Source organism: Scyliorhinus torazame, chromosome 25, assembly GCF_047496885.1.
Source record: "Scyliorhinus torazame isolate Kashiwa2021f chromosome 25, sScyTor2.1, whole genome shotgun sequence".
NCBI classification, from domain to species: Eukaryota; Metazoa; Chordata; class Chondrichthyes; order Carcharhiniformes; family Scyliorhinidae; genus Scyliorhinus; species Scyliorhinus torazame.
Window position 1 is genome coordinate 15,675,709 of NC_092731.1, and position 21,951 is coordinate 15,697,659.

Sequence of the window (21,951 nt, forward strand, 5' to 3'; positions counted from 1 at the left end):
GGGTATGGGCAGCAGTGGCTGGCTGGAGACTAACCTCTCGGACCTGGGAACTGGCAGCAGTGGTTGGTTTGAGACTAACCTCTCGAACCTGAGAATTGGCAGCAGTGGCTGGCTGGAGACTAACCTCTCGAACCTGGGTATGGGCAGCAGTGGTTGGTTGGAGACTAACCTCTCGAACCTGGGTATGGGCAGCAGTGGTTGGTTGGAGACTAACCTCTCGAACCTGAGAATTGGCAGCAGTGGCTGGCTGGAGACTAACCTCTTGAACCTGGGTATGGACATCTCCAGGTGCCATAGAACCTAGAATTCCCACAGTGCAGAAGGAGGCCATTCAGGCCATTGAGCCTGCACCGACCCTCTGACAGAGCACCCCATCTGGGCCCACTCCCCTACCCCATCCCCACAGCCAGGGCCAATTTATCATGGTCAATCCACCTAACCTGCACACCTTTGGACTGTGGGAGGAAACCGGAGCACCCGGAGGAAACCCACGCAGACACGGGGAGAACGTGCAGACTCCGCACAGACAGTGACCCGAGCCGGGAATCAAACCCAGGTCCCTGCCGCTGTGAGGCAGCAGTGCTGACCACTGTGCCCCCTCTGCCCTTTTCCCCAAAGCCCCCTTCAAATTTCCTCCCTTTCAGGTACTTAATTGTGACTCCGGCCCTTGGACTTACCGCTGCCTCCTCCTCGTCGTACTTTTTGATTTGGTTCATGAATTCAAGATGCTTCTTTTCCTCCTCCAGCTGTGCCACCGTCTGCTCGCTCTTCTGCAGCTTCTGCTGGGTGCCAGCCAGCTCGTCCCGCAACCACTGGTTTTCCTGGCACAGCCGGCGCACCTGTGCCCGTAGCTTCTGCTTCTCTGCCTCCACTGTGTTGAGGTGGGTGGACAGGGCGGTCACCACCTGAAATAGAGGTTAAGAATAAGGTCATGCCGATGTCTCCGGGAACTTACTTCGAGGGCTCCTCCATCTCCTGCTTCTTTGACGGAAGGAAGAGAACATTAAACACGGTAAGTATTTTGGAGTTAAAACTGCCATTCAGTGTGGTTGGGGGGGGTCTGTTGTGTCCGGAAGTCGGGATTTGCAAGCGCAGCTCTGGGACCTGTGGAATTAAACACTGCTGGCCCCCATCCCCCCCAACACCCCCCGTGGTCCAGAGAAACTCCAGCGATCCAGGCACCGCGGCGTTGCAATGTGAGGACACCTCCTCATCAATTACCTCGGAAACTGCTTACTTCAACCACGTGCGGGAAATAAATGTTTCTCTCTCTTCCTCCGTCTAACCGTACGGCTACAAACTAACTTTGGGAAAATAAGTCAACAGGATCTAAAGATCGGACTCCAGATCCTCGAAGGCACGGGCATCGACGTCGGAAGGTTCTGTGAGGTTCTCATTTACAGGCGCCCGTCAGGTCTTTAACCACGGCAGTCCTTCGACGAAGGATTTGAAGTTGCCGAGGTAAGGTGTCCAAGAAGCAGGAGATGGAGGAGCCCTCGAAGTAAGAGGAATGGCAGGGAAGGGAGTGCAATGTTCCTCCTGCAGGATGTTTGAGGTGAGGGATGCAGTTAGTGTCCCTGCTGATTTTACCTGCAGGAAGTGCTGCCATCTCCAGCTCCTCCAAGACCGAGTTAGGGAACTGGAGCTGGAGTTGGAAGAACTTCGGATCATTCGGGAGGCAGAAGGGGTCATAGATAGCAGCTTCAGGGAATTAGTTACACCAAAGATTGGAGATAGGTGGGTAACTGTAAGAGGGACTGGGAAAAAGCAGTCAGTGCAGGGATCCCCTGCGGTCGTTCCCCTGAGAAACAAGTATACCGCTTTGGATACTTGTGGGGGGGACGATTTACCAGGGGTAAGCCATGGGGTACGGGCCTCTGGCACGGAGTCTGTCCCTGATGCTCAGAAGGGAAGGGGGGAGAGGAGCAGAGCATTAGTAATTGGGGACTCTATAGTCAGGGGCACAGATAGGAGATTTTGTGGGAGCGTGAGTGACTCACGTTTGGTATGTTGCCTCCCAGGTGCAAGGGTACGTGATGTCTCGGATCGTGTTTTCCGGGTCCTTAGGGGGAGGGGGAGCAGCCCCAAGTCGTGGTCCACATTGGGACTAACGACATAGGTAGGAAAGGGGACAAGGATGTCAGGCAGGCTTTCAGGGAGCTAGGATGGAAGCTCAGAACTAGAACAAACAGAGTTGTTATCTCTGGGTTGTTGCCCGTGCCACGTGATAGTGAGATGAGGAATAGGGAGAGAGAGCATTTAAACACGTGGCTACAGGGATGGTGCAGGCGGGAGGGATTCAGATTTCTGGATAACTGGGGCTCTTTCTGGGGAAGGTGGGACCTCTACAGACAGGATGGTCTACATCTGAACCGGAGGGGCACAAATATCCTGGGGGGGAGATTTGTTAGTGCTCTTTGGGGGGATTTAAACTAATGCAGCAGGGGCATGGGAACCTGGATTGTAGTTTTAGGGTAAGGGAGAATGAGAGTATAGAGGTCAGGAGCACAGATTTGACATCGCAGGAGGGGGCCAGTGTTCAGGTAGGTGGTTTGAAGTGTGTCTACTTCAATGCCAGGAGTATACGAAACAAGGTAGGGGAACTGGCAGCATGGGTTGGTACCTGGGACTTCGATGTTGTGGCCATTTCGGAGACATGGATAGAGCAGGGACAGGAATGGATGTTGCAGGTTCCGGGGTTTAGGTGTTTTAGTAAGCTCAGAGAAGGAGGCAAAAGAGGGGGAGGTGTGGCGCTGCTAGTCAAGAGCAGTATTACGGTGGCGGAGAGGATGCTAGATGGGGACTCTTCTTCCGAGGTAGTAAGGGCTGAAGTTAGAAACAGGAAAGGAGAGGTCACCCTGTTGGGAGTTTTTTATAGGCCTCCTAATAGTTCTAGGGATGTAGAGGAAAGGATGGCGAAGATGATTCTGGATATGAGCGAAAGTAACAGGGTAGTTATTATGGGAGACTTTAACTTTCCAAATATTGACTGGAAAAGATATAGTTCAAGTACAATAGATGGGTCGTTTTTTGTACAGTGTGTGCAGGAGGGTTTCCTGAAACAATATGTTGACAGGCCAACAAGAGGCGAGGCCACGTTGGATTTGGTTTTGGGTAATGAACCAGGCCAGGTGTTGGATTTGGAGGTAGGAGAGCACTTTGGGGACAGTGACCACAATTCGGTGACGTTTACGTTAATGATGGAAAGGGATAAGTATACACCGCAGGGCAAGAGTTATAGCTGGGGGAAGGGCAATTATGATGCCATTAGACGTGACTTGGGGGGGATAAGGTGGAGAAGTAGGCTGCAGGTGTTGGGCACACTGGATAAGTGGGGCTTGTTCAAGGATCAGCTACTGCGTGTTCTTGATAAGTATGTACCGGTCAGACAGGGAGGAAGGCGTCGAGCGAGGGAACCGTGGTTTACCAAGGAAGTGGAATCTCTTGTTAAGAGGAAGAAGGAGGCCTATGTGAAGATGAAGTGTGAAGTTTCGGTTGGGGCGATGGATAGTTACAAGGTAGCGAGGAAGGATCTAAAGAGAGAGCTAAGACGAGCAAGGAGGGGACATGAGAAGTATTTGGCAGGAAGGATCAAGGAAAACCCAAAAGCTTTCTATAGGTATGTCAGGAATAAGCGAATGACTAGGGAAAGAGTAGGACCAGTCAAGGACAGGGATGGGAAATTGTGTGTGGAGTCTGAAGAGATAGGCGAGATACTAAATGAATATTTTTCGTCAGTATTCACTCAGGAAAAAGATAACGTTGTGGAGGAGAATGCTGAGCCCCAGGCTAATAGAATAGATGGCATTGAGGTACGTAGGGAAGAGGTGTTGGCAATTCTGGACAGGCTGAAAATAGATAAGTCCCCGGGACCTGATGGGATTTATCCTAGGATTCTCTGGGAGGCCAGGGAAGAGATTGCTGGACCTTTGGCTTTGATTTTTATGTCATCATTGGCTACAGGAATAGTGCCAGAGGACTGGAGGACAGCAAATGTGGTCCCTTTGTTCAAAAAGGGGAGCAGAGACAACCCCGGAAACTATAGACCGGTGAGCCTCACGTCTGTAGTGGGTAAAGTCTTGGAGGGGATTATAAGAGACAAGATTTATAATCATCTAGATAGGAATAATATGATCAGGGATAGTCAGCATGGCTTTGTGAAGGGTAGGTCATGCCTCACAAACCTTATTGAGTTCTTTGAGAAGGTGACTGAACAGGTAGACGAGGGTAGAGCAGTTGATGTGGTGTATATGGATTTCAGCAAAGCGTTTGATAAGGTTCCCCACGGTAGGCTATTGCAAAAAATACGGAGGCTGGGGATTGAGGGTGATTTAGAGATGTGGATCAGAAATTGGCTAGCTGAAAGAAGACAGAGGGTGGTGGTTGATGGGAAATGTTCAGAATGGAGTACAGTCACAAGTGGAGTACCACAAGGATCTGTTCTGGGGCTGTTGCTGTTTGTCATTTTTATCAATGACCTAGAGGAAGGCGCAGAAGGGTGGGTGAGTAAATTTGCAGACGATACTAAAGTCGGTGGTGCTGTCGACAGTGTGGAAGGATGTAGCAGGTTACAGAGGGATATAGATAAGCTGCAGAGCTGGGCTGAGAGGTGGCAAATGGAGTTTAATGTAGAGAAGTGTGAGGTGATTCACTTTGGAAGGAATAACAGGAATGCGGAATATTTGGTAATGGTAAAGTTCTTGAAAGTGTGGATGAGCAGAGGGATCTAGGTGTCCATGTACATAGATCCCTGAAAGTTGCCACCCAGGTTGATAGGGTTGTGAAGAAGGCCTATGGAGTGTTGGCCTTTATTGGTAGAGGGATTGAGTTCCGGAGTCGGGAGGTCATGTTGCAGCTGTACAGAACTCTGGTACGGCCGCATTTGGAGTATTGCGTACAGTTCTGGTCACCGCATTATAGGAAGGACGTGGAGGCTTTGGAGCGGGTGCAGAGGAGATTTACCAGGATGTTGCCTGGTATGGAGGGAAAATCTTATGAGGAAAGGCTGATGGACTTGAGGTTGTTTTCGTTGGAGAGAAGAAGGTTAAGAGGAGACTTAATAGAGGCATACAAAATGATCAGGGGGTTGGATAGGGTGGACAGTGAGAGCCTTCTCCCACGGATGGATATGGCTGGCATGAGGGGACATAACTTTAAACTGAGGGGTAATAGATATAGGACAGAGGTCAGAGGTAGGTTCTTTACGCAAAGAGTAGTGAGGCCGTGGAATGCCCTACCTTCTACAGTAGTGAACTCGCCAACATTGAGGGCATTTAAAAGTTTATTGGATAAACATATGGATGATAATGGCATAGTGTAGGTTAGATGGCTTTTGTTTCGGTGCAACATCGTGGGCCGAAGGGCCTGTACTGCGCTGTATTGTTCTATGTTCTATGTTCTATGTGTCCCTCCAAACCCAGTGGCTAGTTAAGCTTACTCGGTGAAGTGCTTTGGCCAAGCATTGGGAGGGCGTTTCCGACCCCCCACCACCCAGTTTTCCGACGAGGGAAGGGCTGGAAAATCCCACCCGTTGACTCGAGGAGTTTGATTTCTTCACATGCAAGGGACCTATTCGGCAAAGTGGCGGGTTTAGTTTGCATTTCCCCCAGTGGCTAAGCACACGCGGTGTTTTTTGGGATCGGACTATTCGCCTAGAGTGGATGGTGACGTACTCCTCCTGCAGCAGAGGGAAGGACAGACCTGTGGAGGGATGACAGGGGAGGCAAAATCCCGAAATGCATCCAGACGGGCTGGTGTTAATTGTCCCTTTTAAATGCCTCCGGCCTCGAGATGGTGGGTCTGGCGCCGCTGGTGCCAATCATGTCCGTGCCAACCAGCTCCACTCATTTGTCTGCACCAGACTGATGGGAAGGCAGTGGCGTAGTGGTAGTGTCACTGGACTAGCAATCCAGAGACCCAGAGTCATGCTCTGGGGACATGGGACGGGATTCTCTGACCCCATGCCGGGTCGGAGAATCGCCGGAGGCTGGCGTGAATCCCGCCCCCGCGATGGGCCGAAGTCCTGCTGCTGGAAAGCCTGTCCTGCCGGCGAGGATCAAACCACCTCTCTTCCCGGCGGGACTAGGTGGCGTGGGCGGGCTCCTGGGCCCTGGGGGGGGGGGGGGGTGCGCGGGGTGATCTGGCCCCAGGGGGTGCCCCCCCCCTGAGTAGGGGAGAATCCCACCCATGGGTTCAAATCCCACCAGGGCAGATGGTGGAATTTGAATTCAATAATAAATAAAAAAATCTGGAATTAAAAGTCATGGAACCATAATCGATTGTTGTACAAATTCATCTGGTTCACTAATGTCCCCTTTAGGGAAGGAAATCTGCCGTCCTTACCCAGTCTGGCCTACACGTGACTCCAGACCCACAGCGATGTGATTGATTCTTAACTGTTCCCCTCTGAAACGGCCCCGAGCGAGATACTCAGTTCGAGGGACAATTAGGGACGGGCAACAAATGCTGGCCCAGCCCAGCGACACCCACATCCCATGAATGAGTAAAGAAAAAACCCACGATGAAACAAACATTCTCCAGTCAGCTGGTATAACTGTGTGTGTTGATACAAGAAGAGCTTCAGGAACAGGACTAAGAAAACGAAGGAGTACGTAGGCAGAATACAGGGGTGTGCAACTGTGTAAAAACAGTGTGCTCAGTCTATACGGACAGGGGCAGTGCCATTTGGAAATTAATTTGCTTCTACATGAAGGAGAACTTTCCATTTCCATAAATTTGAAAAATCCATAATCTTTGAAAGATGGTGAGCATTTTTGGGAACTTGGAACAGGAGGAGGCCATTCAGCCCGTCAAGCCTGGTCTACTATTAAACGATAATCTGCGGCACAACTCTATTTACCCATCTTTGTCCATCACCCCTTAATGTCTTTGAATAACAAAAATCGATCAGGGCTTTCAAATGGGCAACTAATTGAGCAATAATTGCCATTTGTGGAGAATTCCAAACTTCTCCCACCTTTTGGGCGGGATTTTCCGGCTGTTCGTGCTGGCGGGATTTTCCGGTGCCGCCAAAGGGTTTCCTAATTTCACTTCTGGAACGTCCCAGTCCCATTTTTAGACTCTGCTCCTCCCCTCCTGCCCCAGTCCCAGACTCCCCAACCAGCAAGAAACAGTCTCTCTATTTACCCGATCTGTTCCCTTTAGTATTTTGATCAATTAACCCCATAGTTTTCTCATGACGGATGCGCACAGGCAATATAAACTGAAGCCTTTAATTCTAGAAGGAGTGTAGGAACAGAGGGAACTGGAGGTGTAGGAGCAGAAAACATTTGTGGGTTGCAGGGCAGTTTGGGAAGAGGTTAGAAAGGCGTATGGAATCATCGAACCATAGAATTTACAGTGCAGAAGGAGGCCATACGGCCCATCAAGTCTGCACCGGCCCTCAGAGAGAGCTCCCTACTGAAGCCCACACATCTACCCTATCCGCGTAGCCCATTTAACGTTTTTTGGACACCAAGGGCAATTTATCACGGCCAATCCACCTAACCTGCACATCGTTGGACCGTGGGAGGAAACCGGGGCACCCGGAGGAAACCTACGCAGAAACGGGGAGAATGTGCAGACTCCGCACAGACAGTGACCCAAGTCGGGAATCGAATCTGGGACCCTGGAGCTGTGAAGCAACAGTGCTAACCACTATGGTTGCCCTATTTATAATCATATTTCTTAATGGAGGCCAAGAGGATCTAAGTTATGACGAACCTTTATAAAGCACTGATATGGCCTTAACTGGAGTACGGTGTCCAATTCCGGGCCCCGCACTTCAGGAAGGATATTAATGCTTTAGCGAGGGTGAGTAATAGACTCCGGAGAATAGTTCCAGAGATGGGGGACTCGGACATTCATGGAGATCGACTGGAGAAGCTGGGATTGTCCTCCTTGGAGAAAAGGAAGTTGAGAGGAGATGGTGTTTTCTTTTACTCGTTCATGGGACGGGGGTGTCGCAGGCTGTGCCAGCATTTATTGCCCTTGAGGGGGCAATTAAGAGTCACCCACATTGTTGTGGGTCTGGAGTCACGCGTAGGCCAGACCCGGTAAGGACGGCAGATTTCCGACCCTGAAGGGGACATTAGTGAACCAGGTGGGTTTTTACAACAATCAGCAACGGTTTCATGGTCATCATTAGACTTTTAATTCCAGATTTTTATTGAATTCGAATTTCACCATCGGCAGTGGTGGGATTTGAACCTGGGGACCCCAGAGTACTCTAGGTCTTTGGATTACTATTCCAGTGACAATACCACTACCTCAACGCCTCCCCAGTGGTGTTCAAAACATAGAAATCTAGACAGAGTAGATGGGGAGGAGCTGGGGCTGAGACCCAGAGCGCGGAGGAATTACCAGGAAGTGGCTTGAGGGTGGTTAGGACCTGGAATGAACTGCCTGAGAGAGTGATGGAGGTAGGTTCAATTGTAGCTTTCAAAAGGGGGATTGGTAAGCATTGGGGGGGGGAGGGAGTGCAGGGAAAGGATGGGGGATTGGGACTAGCTAAATGCCCTTTCAGGAAGCCAGCAGGGGCCTGATGGGCTGAATGGCCTTCCTTTTGTGCTGTAACCATTCTATTCTACCACGTCCTGGGAATATCATCCCTACTTTGTCAAATGTCACCGTGTAATTTACTCTTTAGCCCTACCTGTGCTTCACTGAGCCCCAACTCGATCATCTCCAGTGACCTCTGGATCAGGCAGGTCTTCTCTTCCACCAGGTGAGACTCTTCATCTTCAGTTAGTTCATTCAGCGTTTCTTGCAGGTTCTGCAGGATGGTGTTGTTTTCGTTCCTCAGCGCCTCCAGCCCCTGGATGACCTGCTTGGTGCCGGTAATGATCTCGTCCGCACTCAGCTTTTCATTTAACTGCACCATTGTGGACATGACGCTCTGGGCCCTGTGTGCACAGGAGATAAACGGTCCATTAGCGGGAATTAAATATTCACCTGCCTTAATGAGAAGTGACGGAGAAGACAAGGCATTAAAGCTTTACCAAATAGCCGAAAGAAAATGAGCACTACCTGCTGTGTTATTGGGAAGGTGGTCCTGGATTTACTTGGTAGCCTGGGATAAGCATTTTCCTCCCCTTTCTCAATGGGTATTACAATGCCAGACCAGACCCCGATGGCGAGGATATTGGACTGAAACCCTAATATTTTATTTTAATTTTGGAAGACTGTGAGGAAAGGATACCTCGCTCGAGAAGTGATTACACGAAGAAATAGAGATATTGTAACTTAAAACAGTGTGAAAATATCGTTAACATCACACAAGAAAATAACTTACAATTAGCCCTTAAACAATGCTAATCACTACAGTAGCTCAGTAACCCTTAACTGCTATTTTTATTCCCATTCAAATGATAAAACAAAACTATCTCAGCTCTCTATCCACTTTCAAATAGTTAGCCCTCAGGAATACCTGCCTTACAGAGATGTTCCCTGAGACTGTTTTAAAGAAAAGATCTGAATCCTGTCAGAACCATGCAGAAACCCTGTTGTATTTCTTCAGAAGCTGATTCAGCTCGTTCTAGCTCACGCTCCAATCACACAATTCTGAACTCATAGAATTTACAGTGCAGAAGGAGGCCATTTGGCCCATCGAATCTGCACCGGCTCTTGGAAAGAGCACCCTACACAAGCCCACATCCCCACCCTATCCCCATAACCCAACTGCTTGGAAAGAAACTGCTAATCTGTCTACCGACATATCTTTAACCGAACTGCAGTGGGAGCAATACGCTTGACTTCTATAGCACATTACAGCGCAGTACAGGCCCTTCAGCCCTCGATGTTGCGCCGATGTCTGCTCACAGCTCCATCCAAAACTTGATTGAACTGCTTTGGCTGCAAAATGCCTGGTACCTTCGATGGGATTCAGTGTTGCACCCGACTCGGTGTTGGGACGAGGCATTTGATTTGCGATGCTCAAAACATCTCGCGAGATACGACGGAACCTTGCAGACATTGCAATCCGGAACTCGCCCTCATTGGGCGTGACCCAAATCAACATATTTAAATGAGTTGTGCGGGCTCATTTAAATAAACGTTCGTCGGATTCACCCAGCGCCCGGGACTCAACGGCCACGCCTGGGAGACCTCACCAGGGGAGCTGTTTAATACTGGTCCAAACAAACGTGGTGGCACTGGGGGCGGGGGGGGGGGGGCAGAGGGGAGTCTCCCGGACATTGGAGACTCCCGGATGGTCGAGGACAGGGCAGGATGGCACCCTGGCTCTTCCTGTGACACTTGGGCACCCTGGCAGTGCCAGCCTGGAACTGTCAGGGTGCCCGGGTGGCATTGCCAGTGTGACAAATAACCCGCTGAAATCCTTCACTTAACCCATGCTTGGGTAAATAGTCTTGCTCCTTCACGAAGGGCGGGCAGAAAATTAGAACGGGAGGCAGCGGACTGGGGACCCAGTGTCATGCAGGATCTTAAATTCCTCCCCCACATATTTGAAAGTTTTTTTGAATTTTATCGCATCTCTCAGTCTGAAAGTACAGTCGTGGACTGGTGGCAGCCATTTTACCACCAAGCAAGGTTCCACGGGCTGCAATTATATGAATGGCCAGACTTTTGGGGGCAGCACTTTTTGGTGATTCTCCCCGCGTCCTTGAATAGTGACTCCTAAAGTCTGCTAAATCGCACTGCTTGGTTCTGAGGATGAGGAATTATATACGTGGGTGACCCGACAATATTTATTACTAATTCTACCCCACCACAATTGCGTTTGCGGATTATTGTGGTTCGGGCGGGGGGGGGGGGGGGGGGTAGAAGACCCACCGCCATCAAATCAGCTCAGGACAACCAGAGATCGTCCTTAACAACATTGTCCTGAAAACAACTAATTAAAAAACAGAAACCGCAAAAACAAAAATGTTTTTAAACTCCAAGCTTAGTCCTCTTATCACATATTTTGAGACACACAATTCAGTGGGGAGAAAACGAGGAAAAATAAACTACTTTTTCGGTGTGTAGTTTACCTCAGAATTTTCCAGAGAAGATATTGAGAGACCAGCCGTCCCTCTTGACGGTAAAGACGTAGAAATCCGTGGTTCAATAGGGGAGACGAGGGCTGTGCTTGAACATCCTTTCCATAGCACCTTTCACAATCGCCCCAAAACACTTTGCAGCCAATTGTGAAGTGTTGTCATGTATGGAAGAGGACAGCCGATTGGCGCACTTGAAGCTCTCACAAAAAGCAATGGGATGACCAAATAGTCTGCTTTAGGGATGCCGAAGGAGGGATTAAATATTGGGCAGAACATCATTGGGAGAACTGCCCTTCGTAATTGTTCCCTGGGATTTTTTGCATTTACCTCAGAGTTTGGGGACAAGGGGCCTTGCTCTAACATCTCGTCTGAAAGGTGGCACATCCACCGGTGCAGCAGCGTCAGCCTTGAGCTGTGTGCTAGGGGCGGTACTGGGGGCGCAGCGGTTAGCACTGAAGGGGCGCCGAGGACCCAGGTTCGATCCCGGCCCCGGGTCATTGTCCGTGTCTGCGTGGGTGTCACCCTCCCACAACCCAGAAAGATGGGCAGGGTTAGGTGGATTGGCCACGCTGAATTGCCCCTTAATTGGAATTTTAAAAAAAAAATGCTTTATGCTCATGTATCTGAAGTGGGACTTGAACTCACAAACGGTTGACTTTTGGGTAAGTGACGCTAAGAAGAAGGGGGAAGGGAGGGTGGCGCCTGGCCAGAGTGGGGGAGGGCGAAAATTGGCATCACTAATCTCTGTCGTGACATCCAAAACATACTCCTTTTAGGATATACTTACAATGTTACTGCAGAGAGTGGCTGAAGAAATTCTACTCCTATAGTTTATTTTTCCGAACATATCTTCACACAAACGGGAAGAGGTGGGGGGGGATTTTCCAGGCTGATTAACAACCTGATGAACCGCGATACGAACACTCCTTCCATAGCCAACCAGACCTGGGGTGGGACCTGGACCGGGAGGTTCTGGCCCCGAGGTGGGGACACACTGCGCCCCACGATTGCTCCCCCCCCACCTCGCCCTCACTCTCTCTCGGAGTGGCAGAGAAGAGTGAAACAACAAATGAATAGAGATGGCTCAAGTTTCCCATCCTGCCTCGTTAGCTTTGCTTTTCATTGTGCGGTTAGTGAAGACGTGATTCTCTGAGGACACTGGGTACCGTAATACCCCTAATACCGACTACCACATTCACCCCGTTTTTAAAAAAAAAAAAGAGTCCGGCAGGTGTCGTGGTCTCGCGTTATACAGTAGTAGAGGTTGAGGTTATGGTGGTACCCGGTATACATTAGTACAGTGTTTTGCCTAGTTACATGTCACAACTATTTGCAGTATTTATTTACATTCAAAATGAAGCAATTAGTCGGTCGGGGGCCCTGGCCGTCCTCTGCGATCGTCGCAGTCTCGGCGGTGATGCAGGCGTCGGCTCGGGCATCCGTGGCTCCGGGAGCGTGGCTTCGGCTTCTTCGGCAGTTTCATCACCCCTGGGTGGGACCAGTGGAAGAACCGATCCACCTGGGAAGGGGGCGGCTGTGGGGTGCGCCGGTGGGAGGGAGGGTTTGGTTGGTGGTGGGGGTGTGGGTGGGGACCCAGCGGGCGCCAGGTCCCGTAGGGAGACCGTATCCTGTCGGCCGTCGGGGTACGCCACGTAGGCGTATTGAGGGTTAGTGTGAAGGAGGTGGACCCTCTCGACCAATGGGTCCGACTTGTGCGCCCGCATGTTTGCGGAGCGGGATGAGTCCAGGAGCTGCCAGCCAGGTTGGGAGCGAGGTCCCGGAGGAGGACTTCCTAGGGAATACAAGGAGACGTTCATGAGGTGTCTGGTTGGTCGTGGTACATAGTAGTGATCAGATGGAGTGGAGAACATCCGGGAGGACCTCCTGCCAGCGGGAGACTGGGAGATTCCTGGACCGTAGGGCCAGTAGGACGGTCTTCCAGACCGTTCTGTTCTCCCTCTCTACCTGTACGTTTCCCCGGGGGTTGTAACTGGTCGTCCTGCTCGAGGCAATGCCCTTGCTGAGCAGGAATTGACGCAGTTCGTCGCTCATAAAGAAGGACCCCCTATCGCTGTGTATGTAGGCGGGGAAACCGAACAGTGTTAAGATACTGTGGAGGGCTTTTATGACGGTGGCTGCGGTCATGTCGGGGCAGGGGATGGCGAATGGGAACCGGGAGTATTCGGCAGTCACGTTCAGGAAGTACGTGTTGCGGTCGGTGGAGGGGAGGGCCCCTTTGAAGTCCATACTGAGGCGTTTACTGGGCGAATATAGTGTCCTTTCAGCAGGGTCATTGCGGCCTCAAAATCGTCCGCATACTCGATAAGGGTGTAGATCTCTGGGCTCACCCTCACGGTGGCGAACTTGCAGTTTCTGGTCCTCCGTAGGTTCAGTCGTGGCCGTCCTGAGGTACCCTTTTAAGCATGCCAGCTAGTGTTTGAAGGTTGCCGCTGAGTTTGCCGCATGAGGGCTGAGTTGCAGACACTCCGGCTTGATTCGGAGCTCCATTCTTTAAAATCTAGTCCAATAAAATGATGCTCGATCAATGACTCCAGAAGCGAGATTGGATGACAATTGAAGGCTTTATTGGACTAGATGTTTCCCCCAGCAGCGCAGGTACAGAATGCGGCTGCTAGGGAGACACAGACTCTTATACTCCGCCTTACTGGGCGGAACCAGCAGGCAGGCTTCACCAATGATATTCCTGTCTCAGGTACCTCCCACACCAATGGTCTTACAGCATCAACCTGGGTACTGTAATACCCCTAATACCGACTACCACACCCCACCTAACCTTTTGGACTCTAAGGAGCAATTTAGCATGGCCAATCCACCTAACCTGCACATCTTTGGACTGTGGGAGGAAACCAGAGCACCCGGAGGAAACCCACGCAGACGCGGGGAGAACGTGCAGACTCCGCACAGACAATGACCCAAGGAGGGAATCGAACCTGGGACCCTGGCGTTGTGAGGCAGCTGTTTTTCTGCCAATGTGAATTTCTCATGGGATCTTCTGCTGTTGCCCACCACGGCGGATTGGGAAACCCGCTGGAAGCCGGTGGGAAACACAGCTAATGATTTGAAGGCCTGACCCACCCGGGCCTGGTTCTCCACCATGCCAGCGGGCGAACGCGCCGGTGTGAAACCCGTTTGGAAGAGCGTGGCCTGCGGATGTCGGGGCTCAGCGCAACAAAGCTTGGGGCTGGCTCCGGAGTTCAGGCTGGAGGTCGCTCGCCACCCAGGACCACCACAACGGTGGGTGGGAGGAGCATTTGGAGGGAAACCTTCCAGGTTCAGTGCCTTGAAAAGGGTCCCTCTTCCGCCCTCAGAACGTTCCTGGAAATCCATCTTCTTTCTCAGGGGGTGCATCTTCTTTCTTCAACAGTGGGTCAGTGACGTTTTACAATATGGCGCCCGGATCGGACAGTGAACTGCGCGACACCAGGCCTGCCCTGCCACAGAATATTGTAACAAAACACCCGGTTGCATAATTAATAAGACCAAGGCCAGAAGATTTGCCAGTTATTTCCACTGGCCTCCGCAGTGAGATTTCCACCCCCGACACGGGGATTCGTCCCAGGTGGGAGGATTTTGTCCAAGCTTTCAATTCCGAATTTATTTCATTAATTTAAATGCCGGCAGGGTGGAATTTGAACCCAGGTTCTCCAAGCATTAGCCTGGGCCTGTGGTTTACTAGACCAGTAGACATTACCACAGAATTGTTACAATCCAGGAAACGCTACAATCCAGGAGGCCATTCGGCCCATCGTGTCTACACCAGCTCTCTGAATGAGCAATTCGCCCAGTGCCATTTTCCCGCCTCCTCCCCAGAAACCCTTCACGTTCTTCCTTTTCCGACAACAGTCTGATTCCTTTTTGAATGCTTTGATTAAACTTGCCTCCACCGTGCCGCAGTCTCCCTGGGGGGAGGTGGGGGAAATCAGGAATTCAGATCCTGACTGCATCACTTCACAATGGCTGAGTGCCATCATTCGAAGGGCAGTGATCCTCGCTCAGCTTTGTGCGAGAATACGGTTAGGCCTGGTCTCGATTCTCCACGGAACCCGGTCTCTCGCTTGCCGAGCTATCTGCGGCAACAGAATCTCTCCCACTCTCCCGTCCCACAGTCCCTGGAGGGCCAAAAGCACTTTGGAACCACTGTGCACTTCAAACCTAGCCTGCAGGCAACATTCTGAAGCAGGGGAAGCAGATTGGAATGAGAATGATAGATTGTCAAATGCAATCAGACAGGGCCTTGTGCAAAGATTGTTCAGGGTTTGTCAGCCTTTAGCATTTCCTGGGATTTTATTGCCCAGGAGCCATAATCTTTTTCTAAAAATAAGATGAGGAAAGGGTGAATGGCTAAACGAACGAATCGAGTGGGGTATGGGTGTTAAAATGGCATTGCCCGTTTCCCATTCTCTCTATCCTCCCCCACTGCATCAACACACACGGCACTGCAGTGACCAAGGAGATGGACAAATCTCCGCAGTTACATTAACGGTGAACCGTACAAATGTAGAAATCTAGATTAAGGACAGAAATCATTCAGCAGAGCACAGCTCGGTAGTCAGTCACTGGAAAGAGAAAAGAGAGGTCAATGTTACAGGCAGGTCGTTTCATCAGAGCCGTAGGACGTTCCATTTCCCTGGGCGCTTGGAGTATGAGATAGAGTATTAACCAGTACCCTGTTGAATGTCAGGGTAGGCACGAAGTGTTAAATGGCCTCCCCTGCTGCTATTTCCTATGTGTCTGTTTCCCGAGATCCTTGCAGATGATCCCACTCAAAATGCAAAGATAACCTTTCCCTATCAGATAGTAAGTTGGTATCTTCTGACTTTGAAAGGAATTCCCAATGGGCAATTTAGCGTGGCCAATCCACCTACCCTGCACATCTTTGGGTTGTGGGGGCGAGATTCACGCAGACACGGGGGAGAATGTGCAAACTCCACACAGACAGTGACCCAGAGCCGGGATCGAACCCGGGGCCTCGGCGCCGTGAGGCAGCAGGGCTAACCACTGTGCCGCCCTGGCACCTTCTGTTTTGATGCAAGCTCCTGTCAGATGCCAACACCTGGCATGTGGGAACAAACGTGTCAATGGTTACCATGCTGGTGGATATTTCGCTCTCAGAAGGGAATTGGCTATTGCAGGAGAGGATTTTCATTAGCAGAGGGATCAATAAACAAGAGATATAAAGTGACTGGCCGGGGGGATATTTCAGGGGAATGTTTTCACACTGAGGGTGGCAGTGAGGGTCCTGCCTGAAGAGGTGGAAGGGGCAGAATCCCTCAAGGCTACACGAAAGAGAAGGATGGTTCCTTTCCACCCAGGAAGGGCCTCCTACTGTGCTGTAAATTCCTATGATGCTCACGCTGTGCGCTATCAAACGTTGTATTTTGTGATCATAGCTGACTTTTGCTGACAATTCAAGGCCTGTGGGCTATCCATTCTTGCCAAAAAAGTACAAAATTAATTTTGTCGTTCGCGAGGCTGCGTCAGTGATTCATCTAACTGGCCTGGAGTGTGTTCGTTGATACAAACTGCACAGTATAAGAGGAAGGGCTTAGAAAAACCATAGCAAGCACTATCGTCAGGGCTAAAGGAACCTTTACTTGGCAACAGTCAACTTCTCTTCTGTTACAAGAGCACCGAAAAGAGAAGTTCCCAGCAGTGTAATGATCGGTACTGCGACATGGCCGACAGTTGTTACTTCACTGCATTGTGGGGCTTTACACCTGGATGCGATGAGAGAACAATTCGGTGCACAGGGTAATTTGACTTTCTAAGCAGCTTTCACAGATCTGACATGTGCAACAGTTACCGCACTGAACTAGCACCTAAATATCACTAGCAAATTCTATGATACTATCATGAACACTGCAATGAAATTCCTGTGAAAATCCCCTAGTCGCCACATTCCGGCGCCTGTTCGGGTACACTGAGGGAGAATTCAGAATGTCCAATTCACCGAACAAGCACGTCTTTCGGGACTTGTGGGAGGAAACCAGAGCACCCGGAGGAAACCCACGCAGACACGGGGAGAACGTGCAGACTCCGCACAGACAGTGACCCGAGCCGGGAATCGAACCCGAGACCCTGATGCTGTGGAGCAACAGTGCTAACCACTGTGCCACCGTGCCGTCCTACATCAGTTCACTACTGGGAGTTCAGCTCCCAGTGATGAAAATAATTCTAAGTGTGGGCTAAACCGGTGAGAAACTCCCCAGGGTCCAAAAAAGTGATTAAAAAGTGTGGTTAGCTAGTGGAGGGGAACACGCGGACAAGAGCGGAGGAGAAACTCCCAGCAAAACCCGCCACAAATGACACTTAGAATCCTTTCCGTTAGATTGTGCCCTGGCGTGTCTGTCTTAAAGGAAGAAGATGCAGAAAACCTAGGGAACCAAGGGACTTGCGAGAATGAGGAAACAAAATTAATTAGTTTATGAAATAAAGTAATACTGGAGAAATTAATGGACTGAAAGTAGATAAATCCCCTGCATCTGATGCCCTACATCCCAGTGTTGAAAGAGGTGGCTGTAGAGGTGGTGGATTCATTGATGGTCACCTTCCAAAATTCTGGAGACTCTGAAATGGTTCCTGCAGATTGGAAGGTGGCAAATGTAACTGCGCTACTTAACAAAAGAGGGAGAGAAAAAACGGGTAACTACAGGCCCATTAGTCTGGTCGGGAAAATGCTGTAATCTATTATAAAGGATTTGATAACTGGACACTTAGTAAGCAATGGTAGGATTGGGCACTGTCGAACGTGGATTCACGTAAATCATGACAAACCTCAAGAATCTTTTGAGGATATAATTAGCAGAACAGACAAGGAAGGGGGAACCAGTGGATGTGGTGTATTTGGATTTTCAGAAGGCTCTTGACAAGATCCGACACACGAGGTCAGTAAAAAAGTTAGAGCACATGGGATTTGGAGTAATATACTGGCATGGATTGAGAGAATTGGTTAACGGACAGAAAGCAGAGTAGGAATAAATAGGCCATTTTCAGGTTGGCAGCTTCGACTGGTGGGGTACCATAAGGATGAGTGCATGGGCCCCAGCTATTCACACTCGATATCAATGACTTGGATGTGTGGAGCAAATGTAATATTTCCAAGTTTGCTGATGGCACAAAACTAAGTGGGAATGCGAGTTGTGAGGAGGATACAGAGAGGCTTCAAGGTAATCGTGACAGGCTGGATGAATGGGCAAGAACATGATAAATGGAATATAACGTGGAAAATGTGAAGTTATCCATTTTGGTAGGAAATGTAGAATATTTCTTAAAACAGCGAGAGCTTGGGTTGTGTTGGAGTTCAAAGGGACTCAGGTGTCCTGGTCCATAAGTCACTGAAAGCTATCACGCAGGTGGCAACAAGCAATTAGGAAGGCAAATGGTATGTTGGCCTTCATCACAAAGGGATTTGAGTACAGGACTAGAGAAGTCAGGGCGGCACGGTGGCGCAGTGGTTAGCGCTGCTGCCTTACACCGCTGAGGACCGGGTTTGATCCCAGCCCTGGGTCACTGTCCGTGTGGAGTTTGCACATTCTCCCCGTGTCTACGTGGGTTTCGCCCCCACAACCCAAAGATGTGCAGGTTAGGTGAATTGGCCACGCTAAATTGCCCCTTAATTGGAAAAGAAAATTGGGTACTCTAAATTTATTTTTAAAAAGGAGTAGAGAAGTTTTGATGCAATTGTATAGAAACCGACCGTACCTCGAGTATTGTGTAAAGTGTTGGTCTCCTTATCCAAGGAAGGATATACTTGCTGTGGGGGGAATGCAACTAAGGGATCACCAGACGGATTCTTGGGGTGGCTGGATTGTCACATGAGGAGAGATTGAGGATACTGGGCATGTACTCCCTAGAGTTCAGAAAAATTAGGTGATCTCATTGAAGCATACAAAATTCTTACAGGGCTTGTCAGGGTACATAAGAACATAGGAATTAGGAGCAGAGGTAGTGTTATGGGTCAGGTTTTAGAGAACCCCAAAGTGTATCATGGAGTTCACCTGACCCACAACCTTTAATAGATTGTGGTATGGGGAGCACACGGCCCACTCTACAGGTGTGGGACAGCAGAAATGGAAAAGTATTTTTTAAAGCAAAACAATGTTTATTCTATGAACTCAAGTTAACCTTTTCAAAACATAGTGAACATCTTAGCAATCATCAATTCAAATACAACCCCCAAAGAACACAACACTAAGTAATCCTTTAAGCTTTCCTTTTAACATCCATAAGACTTAAAACAACTTTTACCAGAAGCACATCAGGTTAAAGTCACTACTGTTATTAGTTTTAAATCACCAGGATCGATTTACAGTCTTTAGATTACAGAGAGAGATTCATACACCTTCTGGCTGTGACTGCAGTTATCCAGCTCTGAAAACGAAACTAAAACACACCCTGCATCAAACAGCCTAAAACGAGAGTAAAAAGCTGACAGAGAGCCCAGCTCCACCCACTCTCTGACATCACTGCAGTAATAAACACCCATTTCTTAAAGGTACTCTCACTACAGATACTTACATACACACCCATTTATAAACACCCATTTCTTAAAGGTACTCATAAGAGGGTAGGTCTTAGGAGGAAAGGTTGGGGGAGGTAGGGCTTTTCTCATTGGAGCGAAGGAGGATGAAAGGCGACTTAATAGAGGTTTATAAGATGATGAGGGGGATAGATAGAGTGGACGTTCAGAGACTATTTCCTCGGGTGGATGTAGCTGTTACAAGGGGGCATAACTATAAGGTTCAGGGTGGGAGATATAGGAGGGATGTCCGAGGTAGGTTCTTTACTCAGAGAGTGGTTAGGGTGTGTAATGGACTGCCTGCAAGTGATAGTGGAGTCGGACATTTTCGGAACTTTCAAGCGGTTATTGGATAGGCACATGGAGCACACCAGAATGACAGGGAGTGGGATAGCTTGATCTTAGTTTCGGACAAAGCTTGGCACAACATCGAGGGCCGAAGGGCCTGTTCTGTACTGTTCTATGTTCTATGACAGTAGGCAATTCAGCCCTTTGAGCTTGCTCCGCCATTCAATCAGATCATGGCTAGGGTAGATGTAAGAAGGGTGTTTCCCCCTAGAACCAGGAGACACAGTCTCATAATAAGATGGAGGCAATTGAGATGAGCAGGAATTTTTTCAGTTAGAGGGAATTCTTTGGAATTCTGAAGGGCTTTGAAGGTTCAGTCATTGAGAGCATGTTCAAGACTGTTTCAAGATATTAAAGATATCAAAGGATATGGGGATAGTGTGGGAAAATCATGTTGGCGTAAGCCAGCCATGATCTCATTGGATGGCAGAGCAGGCTGGAGGGCCGAATGGTCCACTCATGCTCCTATTTCCTGTTTTTCAAAGAGTGACACGAGCAGAACAAGAACGCCGCAACTTGCAAGTTCCCCTCCAAGTCACTCGCAACCCGGACTGGGGAATACGTCACCATTTCTTCAGCGTTACTGGTCCATAATTCTGGAACTCCCTCTTTAATAGCACTGTGGGTGTACCTACAGCACGTAGATTGTAACTGTTAAAGGTTGCGGCGCATCACCACCTTTTCAAAGGCTATTTGGGACAAACGCTGGCCTAGTCAGTGATGGACAGCCAACATCCCCAAAACAGATAAAAGAGGTGGAAACAAATCCACTCCACGCATTATTGAGGAAAAAGGGTGTTCTTATTGCCATTCCAAACACGAAAAACTGAAGAATTCACAAAAGAATAAGAAGCTCTTCAAAAAATGATTACAAGCGTGTCCTGTGCCAAGATGTTTGGGGTCAGTTATATCTGTCTGGCCTGAGGCAGAAGGTTGAAGTCCCATACCAGAGACTCCAGCACAAAATCCAGGCATACACTGGAGTGCGGTGTTCGCAGGAGGGAGGGAGTGCTGCACTGTCGGGGGTGGGGGACGGGGGTTTGCAGTGTCAGCTTCTAAACGAGACATTAAACTGTGGCCCTCGCCCACCCTCGAACGGATCGGGCCCCTTTGCTCTGTTCGAAATCGGCCAGGAGATTTCTGCCTCCTGTCCCACCAAGTTAACCAAAACGGGTTATCCGGTTACCGTGGATTGTGGGGTCTTGCTGTGCGCGCCAAACGACCGCTGTGTTTCCTACAATACTGCACTTCAGACCTGTTTCACTGGCTGCAAGCTGAAGCGCTTTGTAACGTCTCGAGGTCGTGAAAGGCGCCATAGAAATGCAAATGCCTTCTCCTGACCTCTGCCCCCTCTTCTCTTTTGTAAACGCAAATTCTGTGCCACCATTGAAAAGATTCAAGCAGCAAACTGAACCCTTTTTATGCCATTAACTCCATGAACATCCGCAGCATGATTAACCGCCAGGAAAGGAGGAGGAGGCGAAGAATCAATGGGAATCTCATTATTAATAGATTAGGAGGCCGCACTCCGGATACTTGGCTACGTTTCAACGTTGAACAACTTGTTTTCCATCCCTAGATTCTCGGGTTTCTGCTGAGACGGCAGGGGATGGAGGGAGTAGCAGCAGTGACTACAATGCACACGGCGGGTCTGACCACAACCTTTATCACCAGGAGCCTCCCTAAGCACAGATGCTCACACATTTAAAACTCATTGGAAGCAGCCCGATGCTGCGTCTATCCTGCCCAATCCCACCCCAGCTCTTGATGTTTACTGGAGTACAGTTCCGCGAGTGAGGGAGGCCTCCCTGTCCTAAACCCAGCCTCCCTGCGTGTGAACCTAGTAGATATACAGGCGGAGTGTTTGGCCCGACATAAAGTCACAGGCAGACAATTTACTTGTTTTTGTAATAGAGTACCAATGCTTTTCTTTCCAATTAAGGGATAATTTAGAATGGCCAATCCACCTACCCTGCACATCTGATGGGGCTGGTTTAGCACAGGGCGAAAGAGCTGGCTTTGAAAGCAGATCAAGGCAGACCAGCAGCACGGTTCAATTCCCGT

At 49.6% G+C, this 21,951-nt stretch overlaps 1 protein-coding gene across 8 annotated transcripts in view; it reads right to left on the minus strand.

Annotated features, from left to right (window-relative positions):
• The window catches only part of klc3 (kinesin light chain 3), a 94,727-nt gene that overhangs the window by 61,949 nt on the left and 10,827 nt on the right, over positions 1–21,951 (minus strand). For all 8 annotated transcript variants that reach the window (XR_011938127.1, XR_011938128.1, XR_011938129.1 and 5 more), the window contains exons 2-3: positions 8,654–8,903; positions 678–905 (exon numbers count right to left, since the gene is read on the minus strand). Coding sequence is in view for 5 of the 8 variants with exons in the window: in XM_072490073.1 (XP_072346174.1) it covers positions 678–905; positions 8,654–8,890 (465 nt within the window). In the remaining 3 variants the exon portion in view is untranslated. The remainder of the gene's footprint in view (positions 1–677; positions 906–8,653; positions 8,904–21,951) is intronic.